This window comes from Callithrix jacchus, chromosome 1 (assembly GCF_049354715.1).
Source record: "Callithrix jacchus isolate 240 chromosome 1, calJac240_pri, whole genome shotgun sequence".
Lineage (NCBI taxonomy): Eukaryota > Metazoa > Chordata > Mammalia > Primates > Cebidae > Callithrix > Callithrix jacchus.
The window spans coordinates 185,431,493-185,450,288 of record NC_133502.1 but is presented as its reverse complement, the minus strand read 5'-3'; the positions used below and the strand labels follow the sequence as shown (position 1 = coordinate 185,450,288).

The window sequence follows — 18,796 nt, the reverse complement described above, 5'->3', positions numbered from 1 at the left end:
GAGGCTGCGTCCTTCCCAGGTTTGTGATGTGGGGCTGGGGCCGCTGGGCACCCCCACACGCCTGCTGGATTCCCACTTTCCTGGGAAGGATCTTGGATGTCAGAGCTGGACTCTTGGGGCCAGGCTTGGATGGCAGAGGTTTGCCCTGCCGGCGGCCTGCTGGGGCAGGGGCGCACCCTGGGCGGAGCTTAGGGTCTGGAGGGTGGGTACCAAGGGTCTCTGCGCTGCTAGCAGGCTCCTCCAAGCTCCCTGCCTCTGTTTCCCTGGCTGATGTGGCCCATGCCCTCTTAGCTGGATGTGGGTCTACCCTCAGGATACAGGCTGCTGCTCTTGGTGAAGGGACAGGGTCACTGTCATGAAGCCCCTATGGTGGCAGGTGGCAGCACCACCCTCAGGTCTCACCTGTTCTCCCCTTGACACAGTAGGCAGGGACTACAGGGAGGGGTCAAGCCCAGAGAGGGCCTCCAGGCCTCCAGGCAACATGATGGCACTGGGCTGGCCTTGAGAGACGGAGGTTGGGCCACCTGCAGGCACCCGTATGGGGCACCCAGGGCGCGCTAGACCTGTGCTGCCGCCTGTAACCAGGTGCCCCTCTGGCACCCGCCACCCGCCAGCCAGGACTCTCCTCCTCCCAGAAGCTCGTGCGAGGCCGTTGCTATAGCAATGGAGGAGGCAGCCGGGCCTGTTGCAGTTACAGCACCCTTAGTGGGCCGGGTGTGGGCAGGGCTGGCACCTCACGCTGTGACCCTGGCCTTGGCATTGCCCCACCCCTGTAGCCACCCTCACCCTGGTGCCTGTTGGTGCCCACAGTGCCTAGGCAAGCCCTGGGTTCCATCCTGGCTCAGGGAGCGGGTGGAGGCTGGTACAGGCTGGGGCGGGCTGAGGCACAGACATAGCATGACGTTCCAGCCACAGAGCCCTATTGTCCAAGCACAGTAAACACAACAGCCGCCCCCACCCCAGGGACTGGGGGCTCGGCCCGGGCCACACAGCACACTGGGGGCTCTGAAAGGTTTTGATATGGGGACGAGGATGAAGGATGCCTCCAAACTGGGTGCTGGGGAGCTCACCCTTGGTCTAGGGAGGACAGGGCCCCTCTGTCCTGTGGGTCTCAGAGAGGGCTGGCCTACTGAGGGCTCTCCTGAGAGTAGCTGGTCCAAGCTTTTCCTCCCCTCCCTGAGCTGGGGGCTGGGACACCAGAATGGGTGAAGTCCTTGGATTTCAGGTGAAAGTGAGCAAAGCTTAAGCGGGGGCCTCTGGCACTTCCCTCACTCTAGGCAGGTCCCACTAGGGCTCACCTTGGTGCCCAGCCTGGGTCAGCAGGAGCTGACCTGGGGAAACTGAGCTCTGAGGCTCAAGACTGGTGGGGCTGCCCCGGGTCAGGGGAGGAGACAGGGCAGAGAGAAGTGCTTTTGCCTCAGGGACTGGGGCTGTCAGACCCTCACCAGGTCTTCTCTGAGGCTCAGGGCCCTGGGCTCAGGCCAGGCCTCTCTGAACTGGACCTCCTCATATCCCCAGACCCCTGCATTGGTGGGGAGGAAGGTGAACCCTGGGCACTGTGGGAGCTGTAGGTGGGGCCAGTGGTTCAGATGGTCCCCAAGATCCTGCCCAGGTAGCCACAGAGGTGCGGAGGGAGAAGATGAGCTGGGATATACATGGGTCAGAGTAGACCACAAGCTGGCCGATTTGTCCCTGTGGGCCCTGGGGCTCCTCAGGGGGCAGGTAGGCCCGGTGAGAGCTGGGGATGGGAAAGCTGATTTGCTGAGCCAGACAGTCCTTACCCTCAGTGCCCTGGCAGGGGCTCAGACCTTCAGTGGTCCCAGGGAGCACGTGGTCCTGGCTGGGGAGGACCTGGGGAGCACGGGTCTGCCCGTCCTCACTGGGCCACTGTTTGCAGTGGGTCCTGGCCTTCGAGATCTTCATTCCGCTGGTGCTGTTCTTCATCCTGCTGGGGCTGCGGCAGAAGAAACCCACCATCTCCGTGAAGGAAGGTGAGCGTGGGGGGCAGCCCCCAGCATCTTGCACGCCTGCGCTGTGTGCACGTCTGCACATGGTGTCCTGCTCCTGGAGTCCCTGAGGTGTGGTGCCTGCTCCCCTGCGTGGTCCTGGGCCGTGTCTCCTGGCCGGGCGTGGAGATAGGGGCTGGCCTATGGCCGCAAATGATGATGCCGATGCCTGTTCCTGGTGACGCAGGCACTCACTGTCTCCTCTGTTCTGTTTTGACCCCTTCCCCCCCGCATGGTGTCTTGTCCTCGGCTGGCATGCAGTCTGTAAGTGAGCGGCCGCCTCCTCCTGGCTGGTTTGGGCAGCAGCTGCAGGGGGCCCACGGGCCTTCCTGGCTTGAGCGCCCTCCCTGCTTGCATTAACAGCCCTCCCGGGCCCCCTGCCGGCCTCAGAAATAGCTGTCTCCAGACATGGGGTTGGGGTGGGCCCGGGCCCACAGCTGGTGCCCTGGTCAAGCTGCGGGACATCTCTGTGCCTGGTCTTGCCTTCTAGGGGTAGGGCGCCTTGGCTAGTCTGAGCTGGCCTGGGCTGGCCTGGGCTGGTCTGGGCTGGTCTGGGCTGGTCTCCCTTCCTAATCCTTCAGGCCCCTGCACTCACTCTGCTAACCAGCTGGCCAGGGGTCAGAGGTCACTGCCCAGTGGGGCCCTATGTCCTCCCTTGGGCTCTGTGGGCAGAGCCACAGCTGAAATGTTTTTGTGGGGAGGGTGCCAGGGCGTGTGGCCCTGCGCTGGCTGAGGGAAAGGAATGCTCTGGGATTTCGGCAGAAGGGGTGGTGAGTGGCTCTTTGACCTCTGACCTGCTGGAGTCATTTGCCCCCACAACGCTTGGCCTGTAGCCCAGCTGGGGCCAGGGCTCTGCTTCTCCCTAATTCTGCTTCTCTTTCCTGACTGTCTTTAAATTTCTCTTCTCGGCTTCTGTCTCCCTTCCCTTCTGGAATTCCTCTCCCTCTTTCTTCCCTTTGTCCCCGGCCCCACCCTTGCCCGTGGGTCTGCCAGCCTTCTACACCGCGGCGCCCCTGACATCCGCTGGCATTCTGCCCGTCATGCAGTCTCTGTGCCCGGACGGCCAGCGGGATGAGTTTGGCTTCCTGCAGTATGCCAACTCCACGTGAGTGCCCCCCCGTCCCCAGATCGCCCACCCCGCTCCAGCCCATCCAGTGGCTGACCTCTGCCATGGTGCAGGGTCACTCAGCTGCTCGAGCGCCTGGACCGCGTGGTGGAGGAAGGCAACCTGTTTGACCCAGCACGGCCCGGCCTGGGCTCGGAGCTTGAGGCCCTGCGCCAGCATCTGGAGGCCCTCAGCGCAGGCCCGGGCACCCCAGAGAGCTACCCCGACAGAGCCACAGGTGTGCCCTGCGCAGGGAAGTTGGGGGGTGGGGCTGCAGACCCGGCTCTGCCGGCATGGGGCTGAAGCCCACCTCCACACGGGGCCCCTCCACCTGCACTGAGCTCCCACTGTGCCGGCTGCATCGGCAGAGCCGTGGTGCTGGGCTCGGCTCCGAGGGCACCTTGGCAGGTGGAGCAGCCTCTCAGTCTCACCTTCCTGCCTGCCCAGTGTCCTCCTTCTCGCTGGACTCGGTGGCCAGGGACCCGCAGGAGCTCTGGCGTTTCCTGACTCAGAACCTGTCACTGCCCAATAGCACGGCCCAAGCCCTCCTGTTCGCCCACGTGGACCCGCCTGAGGTGAGGCAGCCCTGGCCACTCCCCTCTGCCCTCCCCATGCTCCCTTGGTTGCTGAGCCATCCTCAGGACTCTGAGCCACACCCCCACACCCCCAGGTCTACCACCTGCTTTTTGGTCCCTCGCCTGCCCTGGATTCAGAGTCTGGCCTTCCCAAGGGTCAGGAGCCCTGGAGCCACCTGGGGAGCAATCCCCTGTTCCGGATGGAGGTGAGGACGTCTGAGAGTGGGATGGGACTAGAGTGCTGCCTGCCTCTGCGGGTGAGCTCCACCTTGGTGACTTTGAGCTCCTCCCAGGAGAGGGGGAGGGTCCCAGGGGTCTGCAGCAAGCATGAAGGTACAGGCCTGTGGTAGGACCCCCGCAGCTCCAGAGCCAGCCAGTGGGTGGGCCGGTGAAACCTGAGGCTCTTGTGACTGGAGACAGAGTCCTTGCCTGGCCCCACTGACCCGTGCCCACCCAGGAGCTGCTGCTGGCTCCTGCCCTCCTGGAACGGCTCACCTGCGCACCAGGCTCCGGGGAGCTGGGCCGGATCCTCACTGTACCCGAGAGTCAGAAGGGGGCCCTGCAGGGCTACCAGGATGCTGTCTGCAGTGGGCAGGCTACTGTGCGTGCCAGGCGCTTCTCTGGGCTGGCCACTGAGCTCCGGAACCAGCTGGACATGGCCAAGGTCTCCCAGCAGGTGAGGCCCTCCTGCCCGCTGCCTGAGTGGAAGGAGGGGCTGGGGCTGCTTGGAGAGCTCCGGGTTCCTGGGCCCAAGCTGCGCTTTGGAGGCGGCCTGTGGGTGGGTGTCCAATGCCCCCAGTGGTGCCGTGGCTCATGCCCTACCCCTGTTCACCATCCCAGCTCTTGTCCTGGCTCCCCTTACCCAGGCTGTGGACTCCCTCCCAGCACCCCCAGCATGTGTCCCCTGCCGCTCTCCTCCCTGCTCCGCTCCTGACCTGCCACCCGCCTGCAGCCAATCCCATCCTGCACTGCCCACGTGCCTGTCTCCCCTCAGCTGGGCCTGGATGCCCCCAACGGCTCGGACTCCCCGCCACAGGCTCCACCCCCTTGGAGGCTGCAGGCACTTCTGGGGGACCTGCTGGATGCCCAGAAGGTTCTGCAGGATGTGGATGTCCTGTCAGCCCTGGCCCTGCTGCTGCCCCAGGGTGCCTGCACTGGCCGGACCCCCGGACCCCCGGCCAGCAGTACAGGCGGGGCAGCCAATGGCACTGGGGTGGGGGCAGCTTCAGGCCCCAATGCCACCACCGAGGAGGACACACCATCCGCTGCAGCGCCTGCCACCCCGGACATGCTGCAGGGCCAGTGCTCCGCCTTTGTGCAGCTCTGGGCTGGCCTGCAGCCCATTTTGTGTGGCAACAACCGGTAGGTGGGCAGCGAGGGAATGTGGGTGAGGAGGACAGCCAGGCAGGGCCTGACCCCTGACTCTAGGCTCTGGCTCTGGAGGTGTCACTGGGCGCACTGCCCTGAGCCTCGAAGCCCTGCCCCATCCCGAGGCCCCTCCCACTCCTGTGGCCCCACCCCTGATGGTCTGGCCCTGCCCTCTGCCCAGCACCATTGAGCCGGAGGCACTGCGGCGGGGCAACATGAGCTCCCTGGGCTTCACGAGCAAGGAGCAGCGGAACCTGGGCCTCCTTGTGCACCTCATGACCAGCAACCCCAAAATCCTGTATGCACCCGCGGGCTCTGAGGTCGACCGCGTCATCCTCAAGGTTCGCGGCTCTGGATGCTGGGTGTTTACAGGCAGAATGGGAGGGATATCTGCAGGTTTAGGATCCCTGGGCAGAGGGGGTCAGCAGAATTGGCAGGGAGGGGTGCAGGGGCGCAGTTTCAGGTGGGACACAGGCTCTGCAGCTGGGGGAGCAGAGGCCACTTTTCCTTTGGGGAGCTTTGGGGGCTGCTGTGGGAAGGCACTGGAGAGGCTGCTTAGCAGGTTCCCCGGCAGGGTGTGGCCAGCCCGGGCAGTGCTAGTGGAGGATGGATGTGTCCGGAGACCTTCCAGAGTGTCTGTGGGCAGGCAGTTGGGCAGTTTGGGTTCTGGATGAGAGGTCCTGTCTGGAACAAGCAGAGGCCAGGGCTGGACGTTGACCTGGGAGGGGAGGACCTGTGGACGAGGCCAATCCTGGGTGTAGAGAGAGTCCCTAGGATAAGCTGGGAGAAATGAGGGTGGAGTACTGGGTGCTTGAGGGACGCATGGAGAGAGGTCCAGCAAAGGAGCTGGTGGGCACAGCTGGGCAGTTGGGGGTCTGGAGGCCCTGCTGCCCTGGGAGCAGAGGGCAAAGCATGTTTCACACAGTGCCACAGAAAGGTGTGGAGAGCCGGGGGTGGGCCTCACACCTGTAATTCCAGTACTTTGGGAGGCCAAGGTGGGGGTCGCTTGATCTGAGGAGTTTGAGCAACATAGCAGAATCCCACCTCTACCAAAAATACAAAACTTAGCTGGGCGTGGTCATGGCGGGTGCCTGTAATCCCAGCTACTTGGAGGGCTGAGGTGGGAGGATCTCTTGAGCCTGGGAGGTAGGGACTGCAGTAAGCCTGAGCACTGACTGCACCACTGCACTCCAGCATGGGTGAGTGAGACCCTGTCTCAGAAAAAAAAAAGGAAAGGTGGGGAGCGTCGACTCTGGAGAGGTGAGGGGGGTAAGAGCCCCCAAGCCAGTAGGGTCTGTCCAGGAGCTTCATGCCCCTGCCTCACCCTCTGCAGGCCAATGAGACTTTTGCATTTGTGGGCAACGTGACTCACTATGCCCAGGTCTGGCTCAACATCTCGGCGGAGATCCGCAGTTTCCTGGAGCAGGGCAGGCTGCAGCAACACCTGCACTGGCTACAGCAGGTGCCAGGGTGCCTGTGAGGGAGGCAGCTGCGGGTGGCTTGGGGAGCCCCTCTGCCCCATACAGCAGGCACAGGCCCCCCTCAAGCCGCTCCTCTACCCTCAGTATGTGGCAGAGCTGCGACTGCACCCCGAGGCACTGAACCTGTCGCTGGATGAACTGCCACCCGCCCTGCGCCAGGACAGCTTCTCGCTGCCCAGCGGCACGGCCCTCCTGCAGCAACTGGACACCATTGACAACGCAGCCTGTGGCTGGATCCAGTTCATGTCCAAGGTGAGGTGAGGCCAGCGAGGCTCCCCCATCCCCCTACCCTGCTCCTGCCCAGGGTGGGCTCCAGCGATGCTCCTCCCGTTAGGTGAGCGTCGACATCTTCAAGGGCTTCCCCGATGAGGAGAGCATTGTCAACTATACGCTCAACCAGGCCTACCAGGACAACGTCACTGTGTTTGCCAGTAAGCTGCCGCCCCCCACGCCCCACCTTTCCCTAGACCCTTCTGTCCCTGCCCTTGTACCTTGGCCCCGCCCCTGTACCCTGGCTCCACCTCTGCATCTTGGCCCCGCCCCTTACCTCCGGCCTACCCCTGCATCCTGGCCCCACCGTGCACCTTGGCCCCGCCCCCACCTCCCGGCCCCAGGTGTGATCTTCCAGACGCGGAAAGATGGCTCACTCCCGCCGCACGTACACTACAAGATCCGGCAGAACTCCAGCTTCACCGAGAAGACCAACGAGATCCGCCGTGCCTACTGGCGGCCCGGACCCAACACTGGCGGCCGCTTTTACTTCCTCTACGGCTTCGTCTGGATCCAGGGTGAGGGGTGGGCCCGGAAGGTGGGCCGGAGGATTGGCTGGGAGGACAGGTGGGAGGACGTGAGGGCCTGCCTGGCGCCTGATGGCTGCCTCCACCTGCAGACATGATGGAGCGTGCCATCATTGACACCTTCGTGGGGCACGATGTGGTGGAGCCGGGCAGCTACGTGCAGATGTTCCCCTACCCTTGCTACACGCGGGATGAGTGAGTGCCGGGCGCCCGGGCGGGCTGGGCTGGGGCTGAGCCGTGCCTCCCCATCCCTCACGGCCTCCCCGTCCCTCACGGCCTCCCCGCAGCTTCCTGTTTGTCATTGAGCACATGATGCCGCTGTGCATGGTGATCTCCTGGGTCTATTCCGTGGCCATGACCATCCAGCACATCGTGGCAGAGAAGGAGCACCGGCTCAAGGAGGTGCGCAGCGGGGACCCTCCTTGGAGGCGTGGGCTGGCCGGGAGGGGCGGCGTCCTCCCCAGGTCCTGCTCCAAATCCCTGGCCACCCACAGGTGATGAAGACCATGGGCCTGAACAACGCAGTGCACTGGGTGGCCTGGTTCATCACCGGCTTCGTGCAGCTGTCCATCTCGGTGACTGCGCTCACCGCCATTCTCAAGTACGGCCAGGTTCTCATGCACAGCCACGTGATCATCATCTGGCTCTTCTTGGCCGTCTACGCCGTGGCCACCATCATGTTCTGGTGAGCACGGCCACGGTGGGAGGGGCCTGGGACAGGCACTTGCTCAGCGAGCTCACCCCATGCCCCCTCAGAACCCCTGGACCCCATCAGGAGCTTGCCCAGATGGGGAGGCCAGGCGTGTGGTGGGTGACGGCATGCCCGGCCCATGCCCACCAGCTTCTTGGTATCCGTGCTGTACTCCAAGGCCAAGCTGGCCTCAGCCTGCGGCGGCATCATCTACTTCCTGAGCTATGTGCCCTACATGTATGTGGCGATCCGAGAGGAGGTGGCGCATGATAAGATCACGGCCTTCGAGAAGTGCATTGCGGTGAGGCTCGTGGTGAGGGCAGGTGGACCACTGGGGTGCTGGGCCACCCCACGCATTTACATTGCCATCTCCTCAGTCCCTCATGTCCACGACGGCCTTCGGCCTGGGCTCCAAGTATTTCGCGCTGTATGAGGTGGCTGGCGTGGGCATCCAGTGGCACACCTTCAGCCAGTCCCCAGTGGAGGGGGACGATTTCAACCTGCTCCTTGCCGTCACCATGCTGATGGTGGATGCCGTGGTCTATGGGATCCTCACGTGGTACATCGAGGCGGTGCACCCAGGTACTGTCCAGGGCTTGGAGGGCAGGGGAGAGGCAGGGGTCCCCAGCCAGGGTTGGGGACTGGCGCTCTGGGCCCACTCCTGGATGCAGCATGGGTGGCTCCCTGGGAGGAGGGCACATGGCCCATATGGTGGATGGTCACCTGAGGCCCTAGGTCAGCCTCCCCTCCCCTCCCCGACCCCCAGGCATGTACGGGCTGCCCCGGCCCTGGTACTTCCCACTGCAGAAGTCCTACTGGCTGGGCAGTGGGCGGACGGAAGCCTGGGAATGGAGCTGGCCATGGGCACGCACCCCCCGCCTCAGTGTCATGGAGGAGGACCAGGCCTGTGCCATGGAGAGCCGGCGCTTCGGTGAGGCAGGCACCTGAACGGTGACTGGGGAGGACGCTGGGTTTGGAGTCCTGGGTGGCCTCGGTGCTGCCCGCACCCGGCTGACCCATGGCCCTGGTGCAGAGGAGACCCGTGGCATGGAGGAGGAGCCCACCCATCTGCCTCTGGTCGTCTGCGTGGACAAACTCACCAAGGTCTACAAGGATGACAAGAAGCTGGCCCTAAACAAGCTGAGCCTGAACCTCTACGAGAACCAGGTGGTCTCCTTCCTGGGCCACAATGGGGCGGGCAAGACCACCACCATGTGAGTGTTGGCCGAATGGGCGGTAGGCAGCTGCTGACCAGCAGGAGTCCTAACTAGGGGCAGGGTGGGGCCCCGGCAGGGGGCATGGGGCCATGACCCTGCCCACCCACCCAGGTCCATCCTGACCGGCCTGTTCCCGCCCACGTCGGGTTCTGCCACCATCTATGGGCATGACATCCGCACGGAGATGGATGAGATCCGCAAGAACCTGGGCATGTGCCCGCAACACAACGTGCTCTTCGACCGGCTCACGGTGGAGGAGCACCTCTGGTTCTACTCCCGGCTCAAGAGCATGGCCCAGGAGGAGATCCGCAAAGAGATGGACAAGTGGGTGGGCGCAGGGCGGGCTGCAGCGGGTGGCGGAGCCCTGGGGCTCTGCCCAGGCCCAGCCCCACACCTGCCTCCCTGTCCCAGGATGATCGAGGACCTGGAGCTCTCCAACAAGCGGCACTCGCTGGTGCAGACGCTGTCTGGCGGCATGAAGCGCAAGCTCTCTGTGGCCATTGCCTTCGTGGGCGGCTCTCGCGCCATCATCCTGGATGAGCCCACGGCTGGCGTGGACCCCTACGCGCGCCGGGCCATCTGGGACCTCATCCTGAAGTACAAGCCAGGTGAGCAGGGTGCCATATGGGTGGGGACACGGGCAGTGCCTCCTCAGCCCCCTGACCCTGGGTCTGGCCTTGCCCTAGGCCGCACCATACTTCTGTCCACCCACCACATGGACGAGGCCGACCTGCTTGGGGACCGCATTGCCATCATCTCCCATGGGAAGCTCAAGTGCTGCGGCTCCCCGCTCTTCCTCAAGGGCACCTACGGTGATGGGTACCGCCTCACGCTGGTCAAGCGGCCCGCTGAGCCGGGGGCCCCCCCAGGTCTGTGCTGAAGCTGCCTGAGCTGGCCTCGGGCCATCCCTTCCCCGGGACCCCCACCTGAGAGCCCACAATGCAGAGTCCGGGTCCTCACTGTCACCTGCTGGGCCCAGGATACCTGCTGGGGCCTGCCCATATTCTCCAATGCCGCTCATCTTGAGCCGGTTGGGTTCCCATCGGGGGTCCCTTTTCCCAACCCCTGAGTGAAACCTCCCTGCTCCCCCATCCCTCCCAGAGCCAGGGCTGGCCTCCAGCCCTCCAGGCCGGGCCCAGCTGAGAAGCTGCTCGGAGCCCCAGGTGTCCCAGTTCATCCGCACACATGTGGCCTCCTGCCTGCTGGTCTCAGACACCAGCACAGAGCTCTCCTACATCCTGCCCAGCGAGGCCGCCAAGAAGGGGGCCTTCGAGCGCCTCTTCCAGGTGTGAGAGCTGAGAACCGGCCAGGCGCAAGGGTGGGTGGAGCAGTTGCGGGCGGGGGAGGTGGACGCACCCCTGCCTGGGCGTCCACACTGCAGCCTCACCCTGCGCCACCCCGGCAGCACCTGGAGCGCAGCCTGGACGCGTTGCACCTCAGCAGCTTCGGGCTGATGGACACAACTCTGGAGGAGGTGTTCCTCAAGGTGTCCGAGGAGGATCAGTCACTGGAGAACAGTGAGGCTGGTGAGGGGCCGGGGCCACTGCTCAGCCTACCCCACCCACAGGGCCCCAACTCAAGCCACGCTATCGCTCCAGCCTGGTGTCTGGGAGCACCGCCTGGGGTCATGGTGGCCAGAGGTCCTGGGAGCTGGGGTCAAGTCCAGGGACTGGGGTCCTGGGCAGGCCTTGGGGCAGGTAGCCCTGAGTGTCCTCTCGGCCCCTCCACTGTGGCAGATGTGAAGGAGTCCAGGAAGGATGTACTCCCTGGGGCAGAGGGCCCAGCGTCCGGGGAGAGCCACGCCGGTAACCTAGCCTGGTGCTCAGAGCTGGCGCAGTCACAGGCGTCGCTGCAGTCTGTGTCATCGGTGGGCTCTGCCCGCGGCGACGAGGGAGCTGGCTACGCCGACGTATATGGCGACTACCGCCCCCTCTTTGATAACCCACAGGACCCAGACAATGTCAGCCTGCAAGGTGGGGGTGGCCGGGTGAAGCTGGGGCAGCAGTGATGGGGCGGCATGGCGGGGCTGCATGGGGGCGGCCTGTGGGGAGGGTACCGCGGAGCTGCCTGCTCAACCCTCACCTCCCTGCACAGAGGCCGAGGCGGAGGCCCTGTCAAGGGTCGGCCAGAGCAGCCGCAAGCTGGATGGCGGGTGGCTGAAGCTTCGCCAGTTCCATGGGCTGCTGGTCAAACGTTTCCACTGTGCCCGCCGCAACTCCAAGGCCCTCTTCTCCCAGATCCTACTGCCGGCCTTCTTTGTCTGCGTGGCCATGACCGTGGCGCTGTCCGTCCCGGAGATTGGTATGCCGCCCGCTGGGCTGGGGTGCTGGGCTTGTGTCCTCCCCTGGGGGCCGTGGGGATGCCCACTCCTGAGTCTCCTGACTCTGGGCCTCACCCCACACCTGAGGCTGGGCACATGCCGGAGGTTCATCTGGGAGTCCTGCCCCCTCTGGGTCCAGACCCCCAGCATGGGTCCTCTGGGGTTCGGGGAAGGGGGCGGAGGCTTGGGGGCCCGCTGGCTGGTGGGCAGAACCCGCTTAGGGCTCCCTGCTCTTCCTGCCAGGTGACCTGCCTCCGCTGGTCCTGTCACCTTCTCAGTACCACAACTACACCCAGCCCCGCGGCAACTTCATCCCCTACGCCAACGAGGAGCGCCACGAGTACCGGTGAGGCCGCTGGTGGGGGTGCAGCCGTGGTGGTGGGGTGGGTGCAGGAGGCGAGCCGGGTGGCCCCACCTCACACCACCGCTGCCCGCAGACTGCAGTCGCCCGACGCCAGCCCCCAGCAGCTTGTGAGCACGTTCCGGCTGCCGTCCGGCGTGGGTGCCACCTGCGTGCTCAAGTCTCCCGCCAACGGCTCGCTGGGGCCCACGCTGAACCTGAGCAGCGGGGAGTCTCGCCTGCTGGCCGCTCGGTTCTTCGACAGCATGTGCCTGGAGTCCTTCACGCAGGGTCTGCCACTGTCTAACTTTGTGCCTCCTCCACCTTCGCCCGCCCCGTCTGACTCCCCTGCGTCTCTGGATGAGGACCTGCAGGCCTGGAACATCTCTCTACCGCCCACCACCGGACCAGGTAGTGGTTTGGGAAGCCTGCCGGGGGACAGGGGCAGTGAGGGAACCTTCTCACCGCGCCATGCTGTGCCCACAGAAATGTGGACGTCGGCGCCCTCCCTGCCGCGCCTGGTTCGGGAGCCCATCCGCTGCACCTGCTCCTCGCAGGGCACCAGCTTCTCCTGCCCCAGCAGTGTGGGGGGGCACCCACCCCAGATGCGGGTGGTCACAGGCGACATCCTGACAGACATCACCGGCCACAATGTCTCTGAGTACCTGCTCTTCACCTCTGACCGCTTCCGACTGCACCGGTGAGCTGGGTGGGGAGGCTGTGGGTGAGGGAGGCCAGCTGCCACCCGCCTAGTCTCCACTCCTGCCCCCAAGCCTCATTCCCTGCATAGCCTCACTGCCCTTCCCCGCTACCTGCCAGATACGGGGCCATCACCTTTGGCAACGTCCTGAAGTCCATCCCGGCCTCATTTGGTGCCAGGGCCCCGCCCATGGTGAGGAAGGTTGCGGTGCGCAGGGCTGCCCAGGTGAGTGAGGCTGCAGCCGGGGCTCCATGGTGTCCAGCGCCCCCTGAGGTCTGCAGGGACCCACGGGGCTGCCGGGGCCTTTCTGGGGCCTCGTCTTTCTCCAGGTTTTCTACAACAACAAGGGCTACCACAGCATGCCCACCTACCTCAACAGCCTCAACAATGCCATTCTGCGTGCCAACCTGCCCAAGAGCAAGGGCAATCCCGCGGCCTATGGTGAGCAGATGGGCAGGTGGGACGGGGAGGACCCGGGCCAGCCGTATGGCGCAGGAGCCTGAAGCTGCCCTCCCCCGTGCAGGCATCACGGTCACCAACCACCCCATGAACAAGACCAGCGCCAGCCTCTCCCTGGATTACCTGTAAGTGTGGCCAGTGGGGATGAGGTGGGGCGAGTGGGCGCTGCAGCCCCAGGGGCCGTGAGGACTGAGGGCTTCCTTGCCCCAGGCTGCAGGGCACAGATGTTGTCATCGCCATCTTCATCATCGTGGCCATGTCGTTCGTGCCAGCCAGCTTCGTAGTCTTCCTCGTGGCTGAGAAGTCCACCAAGGCCAAGCACCTGCAGTTTGTCAGTGGCTGCAACCCCGTCATCTATTGGTTGGCCAACTATGTGTGGGACATGGTACGCTCGGCATGGCCATGGGGGTCCCCAACCCTTCTCATCCCCCCATCCTTGTCCCAATGTGCTCAGCATGGCCATGGGGGTCCCTGACCTTTCTCATCCCCCATCCCCACTCACCCTGGGTCCCTCACTGGCCGCCCCTGCCCTGCAGCTCAACTACCTGGTCCCCGCCACCTGCTGCGTCATCATCTTATTTGTGTTCGACCTGCCGGCCTACACTTCGTCCACCAACTTCCCTGCTGTCCTCTCCCTCTTCCTGCTCTATGGGTAAGGGGGCGAGCAGATGGGGAGCGGCTTCAGGTGGGGCTGGGGCTGCCCGCTGACCACTGCCCACCACCCGGCCGCAGGTGGTCCATCACACCCATCATGTACCCGGCCTCCTTCTGGTTTGAGGTCCCCAGCTCAGCCTACGTGTTCCTCATTGTCATCAACCTCTTCATCGGCATCACCGCCACTGTGGCCACTTTCCTGCTACAGCTCTTTGAGCATGACAAGGTGGGGCGGCGACATGGGGGGGCAGCAGGCGACATGGGGGGTGGCAGCAACATGGGGGGGTGGCAGGCTACATGGGGGGCGGTGACGTGGTGGCAACATGGGTGGCAGGCGACATTGGGGGTGGCAGCGATATGGGGCGGCAGGTGACATGGGGGGTGGCAGCGATATGGGGCGGCAGGCGACATGGGGGGTGGCAGCAACATGGGGGACGGCAGGCGACACGGCGGGGGCAGGTGACATGGGGGTGTGGCAGGCGACATGGGTGGTGGCAGTGACATGGGGGGGTGGCAGCGACATGGAGGGGCAGCAGGCCCTGCAGAGGCTGTGCCCTGACACCGGCCACCCCGCAGGACCTGAAGGTCGTCAACAGTTACCTGAAAAGCTGCTTTCTCATTTTCCCCAACTACAACCTGGGCCACGGGCTCATGGAGATGGCCTACAATGAGTACATCAATGAGTACTATGCCAAGATCGGTGAGCGCCATGGGGCAGGGCAAGCGTCAGGGCCCCATGAGGCCCCAGCACAGGCACTGAACTGGCTGCCCCACAGGCCAGTTTGACAAGATGAAGTCCCCGTTCGAGTGGGACATTGTCACGCGCGGGCTGGTGGCCATGGCAGTTGAGGGCGTCGTGGGCTTCTTCTTGACCATCATGTGCCAGTACAATTTCCTGCGGCGGCCACAGTGAGCAGGGTGCACATCAGGGGTGGGAGCATGGGTGGGAGCAGGGGCAGACGGGGACGGGCAGGGCAGGAGGTGGGGGCAAGTGGGGTGCAGGGATGGGAGAGGGGCCTGCCCACCTGTCCTGCATGCCACAGCCAGAGGACTCCACGCCAGTGGTGGGGAGGGGGGCTGGGTGGGAGTGTGGGACACCATCCACCCTGCCTCCAGGCGCATGCCCGTGTCTACCAAGCCTGTGGAGGATGACGTGGATGTGGCCAGTGAAAGGCAGCGAGTGCTCCGGGGAGATGCAGATAACGATATGGTCAAGATTGAGAACCTGACCAAGGTGGGCTCTGGGTGGGGCCTGGGCACGGTGGGCCAGGGTCTGGGGGTGGGGCCCCACAGTTGGGCGGGACCCTGGGCTAGGGGGTGGGTCAGGGCCAGGGTGGGGGCAGCATGGGGTTGGGTGGTGGGACCCCACGCCCCCTTCCCCCGTACCCCGCTGAGTGGGCAGGCTCCTGGCCAGGTCTACAAGTCCCGGAAGATTGGCCGCATCCTAGCGGTTGACCGCCTGTGCCTGGGTGTGCGTCCCGGTGAGTGCTTCGGCCTCCTGGGTGTCAACGGTGCGGGCAAGACCAGCACCTTCAAGATGCTGACGGGCGATGAGAGCACGACAGGGGGCGAGGCCTTCGTGAATGGACACAGGTGCGGCGGGAGCCCTGGTTGGGCGGGGCCATCGCGTCCCCATGCGCTGACGGCCACTGTGTCCCCAGTGTGCTGAAGGAGCTGCTCCAGGTACAGCAGAGCCTCGGCTACTGCCCGCAGTGCGACGCGCTGTTTGACGAGCTCACAGCCCGGGAGCACCTGCAGCTGTACACGCGGCTGCGCGGCATCCCGTGGAAGGACGAGACCCGGGTGAGGGTTCATGCGGCAGGGCAGGGGCCAGGGAGCTGGGCGGCCCCGCCTCTGCTGACGGCTGCCTCCCTGGCCAGGTGGTGAAGTGGGCTCTGGAGAAGCTGGAGCTGACCAAGTACGCAGACAAGCCGGCCGGCACCTACAGTGGTGGTAACAAGCGGAAGCTCTCCACGGCCATCGCCCTCATTGGGTACCCGGCCTTCATTTTCCTGGTGAGTTCTAGGGGGGCAGGGAGCAGGGGGTGTACCCAGCTTTCATTTTCCCAGTGGTGAGTTCTAGGAGGGACAGGGAGCAGGGGGTGGGCCTGGCCTTCATTTTCCTGGTGGTGAGCCCTGTTGGGGGAACATGGGGGTGGGGGACGGTATCTGGGCTTCGTCTTCCTAGTGACTCCTGGAGCCCTGGCTGGGGGGCAGAATAGGGAAGGAAGTGGGGAGAAAGGGCGTGGGGGGCCTCCAGCTTTCATCTTCTTGGTGAGCCCTGGGTAGTGGTTGGGGGTGGCTGCTGGGCCTTTGACTTCCTGGTGAGCATGGTCAGGGGCAGTGTTCAGACTGGGTTAGGGTTAGGGTGCTGAACCTGCCGCCATCTCCAGGACGAGCCCACCACAGGCATGGACCCCAAGGCCCGGCGCTTTCTCTGGAACCTCATCCTCGACCTCATCAAGACAGGACGTTCAGTGGTATTGACATCACACAGGTGAGGCCGCCCATCCCTCCACCCTGTGCCTCCACCCCTCCCCGGTGTACCCCCACCCCTTCCTGCTGTACCCCCACCCCTGCCAACTGTGCTCCCCACCCTCCCCACTGTGCCCCCACCCCACTGTACCCCCACCCCTCCCTGCTGTGCCCCCACCTTCCCTGCTGTGCCCCATCCCTCCCCACTGGGCCCCCCCCCCACTGGGCCTCCACCTGTCTCCCTCTGTGCCTCTGCCCCTCCCTGCTGTGCCCATTTCTCCCCACTGTGCCCCCACCCCTCCCTGCTGTGCCTCCCTCCTTGCTGTGCCCCCCACCCCTCCCCGCTGTGCCCCACCCCGCAGCATCCCTTGCGGTGCCAGCTGTGCATGTCCTACAGCATGGAGGAGTGTGAGGCGCTGTGCACGCGGCTGGCCATCATGGTGAATGGACGCTTGCGGTGCTTGGGCAGCATCCAGCACCTGAAGAACCGGTGAGCTGGGGTGGGGCCAGGGACAGGGCCAGAGCTGGGGCAGGGCCAGGCGTGGGGGTGGCTGCAGGGCTGTGAGGGCTGTGGGGCCAGAGGGTCTATGGGGCTTCCTGGGGTGTCTTTGGGGGCTGTGGGGCCAGGAGGCTAGGGAGCTGGGGCTCTGGCTGGGCAGCGCAGGGCTCTGGGCTCTGGGCCACGGGCCTGTCCCACCAGGTTCGGAGATGGTTACATGATCACCGTGAGAACGAAGAGCAGCCAGAGTGTGAAGGACGTGGTGCGGTTCTTTAACCGGAACTTCCCGGAAGCCATGCTCAAGGTGCGCGGTCCTCAGTGTCTCCGAGGAGGTGCTGCAGGGCGGCCGGGAGTGAGGGGGGGCACTGCGTGGTAGAGGGCGCTGCAGGGCAGGGGAGCACTGCATGGGGAGCACTACCAGTGGCCTCTGACCTCCCGCCTGCAGGAGCGCCACCACACCAAGGTACAGTACCAGCTCAAGTCGGAGCACATCTCGCTGGCCCAGGTATTCAGCAAGATGGAGCAGGTGTCCGGTGTGCTGGGCATCGAGGACTACTCAGTCAGCCAGACCACACTGGACAACGTGAGCACCACACCGTAACCCAGCCCCCCACCTGCCCTATCTCCTCCTCTGCCTGGCACCTTCCATCCCCCCGCTCCAGGCTGCTCCCTCCCCACACGCCTGCCCCACCCACCAGGTATTCGTGAACTTCGCCAAGAAGCAGAGCGACAACCTGGAGCAGCAGGAGACGGAGGCACCATCCGCACTGCAGTCCCCTCTCGGCTGCCTGCTCAGTCTGCTCCGGCCCCGGCCGGCCCCCACGGAGCTCCGGGCACTTGTGGCGGATGAGCCTGAGGACCTGGACACGGAGGATGAGGGCCTCATCAGCTTCGAGGAGGAGCGGGTGAGCAGGCTGCCCTCACTGCTGCCCAGGGCTCTGCAGGGGCTGGGTACTCCAGCTAGCCCTGCCCACTGGACCCAGGCTGCCTGGTGGCTCCAGTTCTGGGATGGGGTTGGGGGAGAACTGGCCCCAGGATGCTTGCTGTCCACAGGTCAAGAGAGCAGAGTGGGCGAGGAGGGCTTGCAGACAGGCCTGGAGAGCCCAACCGCAGAACCCAGACTTGCTGGGGCCTTTGAGGGGCACAGGGCCAGGATGGGGCAGAGGGGACCAGAGCCTGGAAACAGGGGATTGTGTAGATTCAGTGGCCCCCGGACTCGGCAGACGGAGGCCTAGGAGAACCCAGACACAGGGGCAGCTTGTGGGGAGACACTGCATCCAGGCCCAGCCCGTAAGAGGGCCAGGGCAGGCCAGCACGAGTGTTAGCCCCACAGCAGGTGGCACAGGATGCCGCCCATGCCTGGCTTCTCCTGTGCACAGGCCCAGCTGTCCTTCAACACGGACACGCTCTGCTGACCACCCAGCGCTGGGCCAGGAAGGACACACTCCGCTGACCACCTGGTGCTGGACCAGGGACTTGACAGTGGGGACAGCAGTCCCCCAGTGCCTGCTGCCAGGCCCTGGAGTGGAGGTTGAGGACCAAGGCTTCTGGCCCTCCAGCCCCCGTACTCGGCCACGCCCTGTGGTCACTGCAGCTGCCGCCCCCAATTGTGCCAAAGGCTGACCCGGCCCAGGCTGCACACGCCCTCCCCCTGCTTTGCCTTAAAGCCTCGGGGTCCACCTGGCCCCTCACCCCTGCCTGGCTCTGCTCTCCACCTGAGGCAACACCAGCTGGACCAGGCCCTGCTGGCCTTTTTCCTGCCTGGCCTTGGAACCAGCTGTTTTCCCTACAGTGAAGGCTGATGCCAGGGCAGGCTGTGAGTGGGGCTGGGTCAGTCCGTATTTATTTTACTTTGAGAAGAGGCTCCCCTGGCCCTGCTTCCCTGCAGGGAGGTGGCCGCCCCATGGGATGCCATCAGCTTGGGCCAGCTGGCAGGTGGCAGGAATGGAGAAGCTGGCTCTGCTGGCCAGGCAAGGGGCCAGACCCACCCCCCAGCTGCCGTTGCTCTCCCACCCAGCTTAGCCCCCTCTCCAACCACCTGCCTGGGAGCCGGACCTGTACATAGTACATAGTGCACAGATGTTTGTTTTAAATAAATAAACAAAAGGCC

At 64.8% G+C, this 18,796-nt stretch overlaps 1 protein-coding gene and 1 long non-coding RNA gene across 5 annotated transcripts in view; one reads left to right on the top strand and one right to left on the bottom strand.

Annotated features, from left to right (window-relative positions):
- Positions 1 to 2,121, bottom strand: part of LOC144577084 (uncharacterized) — an 11,633-nt gene extending 9,512 nt beyond the window's left edge. The window contains exon 1 of the long non-coding RNA XR_013520369.1: positions 1,782 to 2,121. This is a non-coding gene — a long non-coding RNA (uncharacterized LOC144577084). The remainder of the gene's footprint in view (positions 1 to 1,781) is intronic.
- Positions 1 to 18,796, top strand: part of ABCA2 (ATP binding cassette subfamily A member 2) — a 20,537-nt gene extending 1,741 nt beyond the window's left edge. The window contains exons 1-48 of one of the 4 annotated variants that reach the window (XM_078332586.1): positions 1,018 to 1,225; positions 1,898 to 1,991; positions 3,000 to 3,111; positions 3,186 to 3,349; positions 3,559 to 3,686; positions 3,782 to 3,892; positions 4,144 to 4,362; positions 4,681 to 5,048; positions 5,236 to 5,395; positions 6,388 to 6,516; positions 6,620 to 6,787; positions 6,870 to 6,966; positions 7,150 to 7,323; positions 7,425 to 7,527; positions 7,620 to 7,734; positions 7,827 to 8,017; positions 8,174 to 8,324; positions 8,401 to 8,605; positions 8,790 to 8,954; positions 9,057 to 9,237; positions 9,352 to 9,564; positions 9,652 to 9,848; positions 9,927 to 10,109; positions 10,342 to 10,526; positions 10,646 to 10,766; positions 10,977 to 11,213; positions 11,335 to 11,541; positions 11,804 to 11,906; positions 11,998 to 12,311; positions 12,387 to 12,600; positions 12,720 to 12,825; positions 12,930 to 13,041; positions 13,124 to 13,184; positions 13,270 to 13,444; positions 13,596 to 13,711; positions 13,792 to 13,939; positions 14,290 to 14,413; positions 14,490 to 14,622; positions 14,830 to 14,947; positions 15,128 to 15,306; positions 15,375 to 15,516; positions 15,594 to 15,728; positions 16,106 to 16,209; positions 16,585 to 16,677; positions 16,888 to 16,990; positions 17,132 to 17,269; positions 17,385 to 17,591; positions 18,066 to 18,796. In XM_078332586.1, the coding sequence (XP_078188712.1) occupies positions 1,202 to 1,225; positions 1,898 to 1,991; positions 3,000 to 3,111; positions 3,186 to 3,349; positions 3,559 to 3,686; positions 3,782 to 3,892; positions 4,144 to 4,362; positions 4,681 to 5,048; positions 5,236 to 5,395; positions 6,388 to 6,516; positions 6,620 to 6,787; positions 6,870 to 6,966; positions 7,150 to 7,323; positions 7,425 to 7,527; positions 7,620 to 7,734; positions 7,827 to 8,017; positions 8,174 to 8,324; positions 8,401 to 8,605; positions 8,790 to 8,954; positions 9,057 to 9,237; positions 9,352 to 9,564; positions 9,652 to 9,848; positions 9,927 to 10,109; positions 10,342 to 10,526; positions 10,646 to 10,766; positions 10,977 to 11,213; positions 11,335 to 11,541; positions 11,804 to 11,906; positions 11,998 to 12,311; positions 12,387 to 12,600; positions 12,720 to 12,825; positions 12,930 to 13,041; positions 13,124 to 13,184; positions 13,270 to 13,444; positions 13,596 to 13,711; positions 13,792 to 13,939; positions 14,290 to 14,413; positions 14,490 to 14,622; positions 14,830 to 14,947; positions 15,128 to 15,306; positions 15,375 to 15,516; positions 15,594 to 15,728; positions 16,106 to 16,209; positions 16,585 to 16,677; positions 16,888 to 16,990; positions 17,132 to 17,269; positions 17,385 to 17,591; positions 18,066 to 18,101 (7,263 nt within the window). In that variant the 5' untranslated portion in view covers positions 1,018 to 1,201 and the 3' untranslated portion in view covers positions 18,102 to 18,796. Of the gene's footprint in view, positions 1 to 1,017; positions 1,232 to 1,897; positions 1,992 to 2,999; positions 3,112 to 3,185; positions 3,350 to 3,558; positions 3,687 to 3,781; positions 3,893 to 4,143; positions 4,363 to 4,680; positions 5,049 to 5,235; positions 5,396 to 6,387; positions 6,517 to 6,619; positions 6,788 to 6,869; positions 6,967 to 7,149; positions 7,324 to 7,424; positions 7,528 to 7,619; positions 7,735 to 7,826; positions 8,018 to 8,173; positions 8,325 to 8,400; positions 8,606 to 8,789; positions 8,955 to 9,056; positions 9,238 to 9,351; positions 9,565 to 9,651; positions 9,849 to 9,926; positions 10,110 to 10,341; positions 10,527 to 10,645; positions 10,767 to 10,976; positions 11,214 to 11,334; positions 11,542 to 11,803; positions 11,907 to 11,997; positions 12,312 to 12,386; positions 12,601 to 12,719; positions 12,826 to 12,929; positions 13,042 to 13,123; positions 13,185 to 13,269; positions 13,445 to 13,595; positions 13,712 to 13,791; positions 13,940 to 14,289; positions 14,414 to 14,489; positions 14,623 to 14,829; positions 14,948 to 15,127; positions 15,307 to 15,374; positions 15,517 to 15,593; positions 15,729 to 16,105; positions 16,210 to 16,549; positions 16,678 to 16,887; positions 16,991 to 17,131; positions 17,270 to 17,384; positions 17,592 to 18,065 lie in introns of those variants that run through there. The other 3 variants (XM_078332583.1, XR_013520282.1, XM_078332580.1) reach the window with 3 other exon arrangements.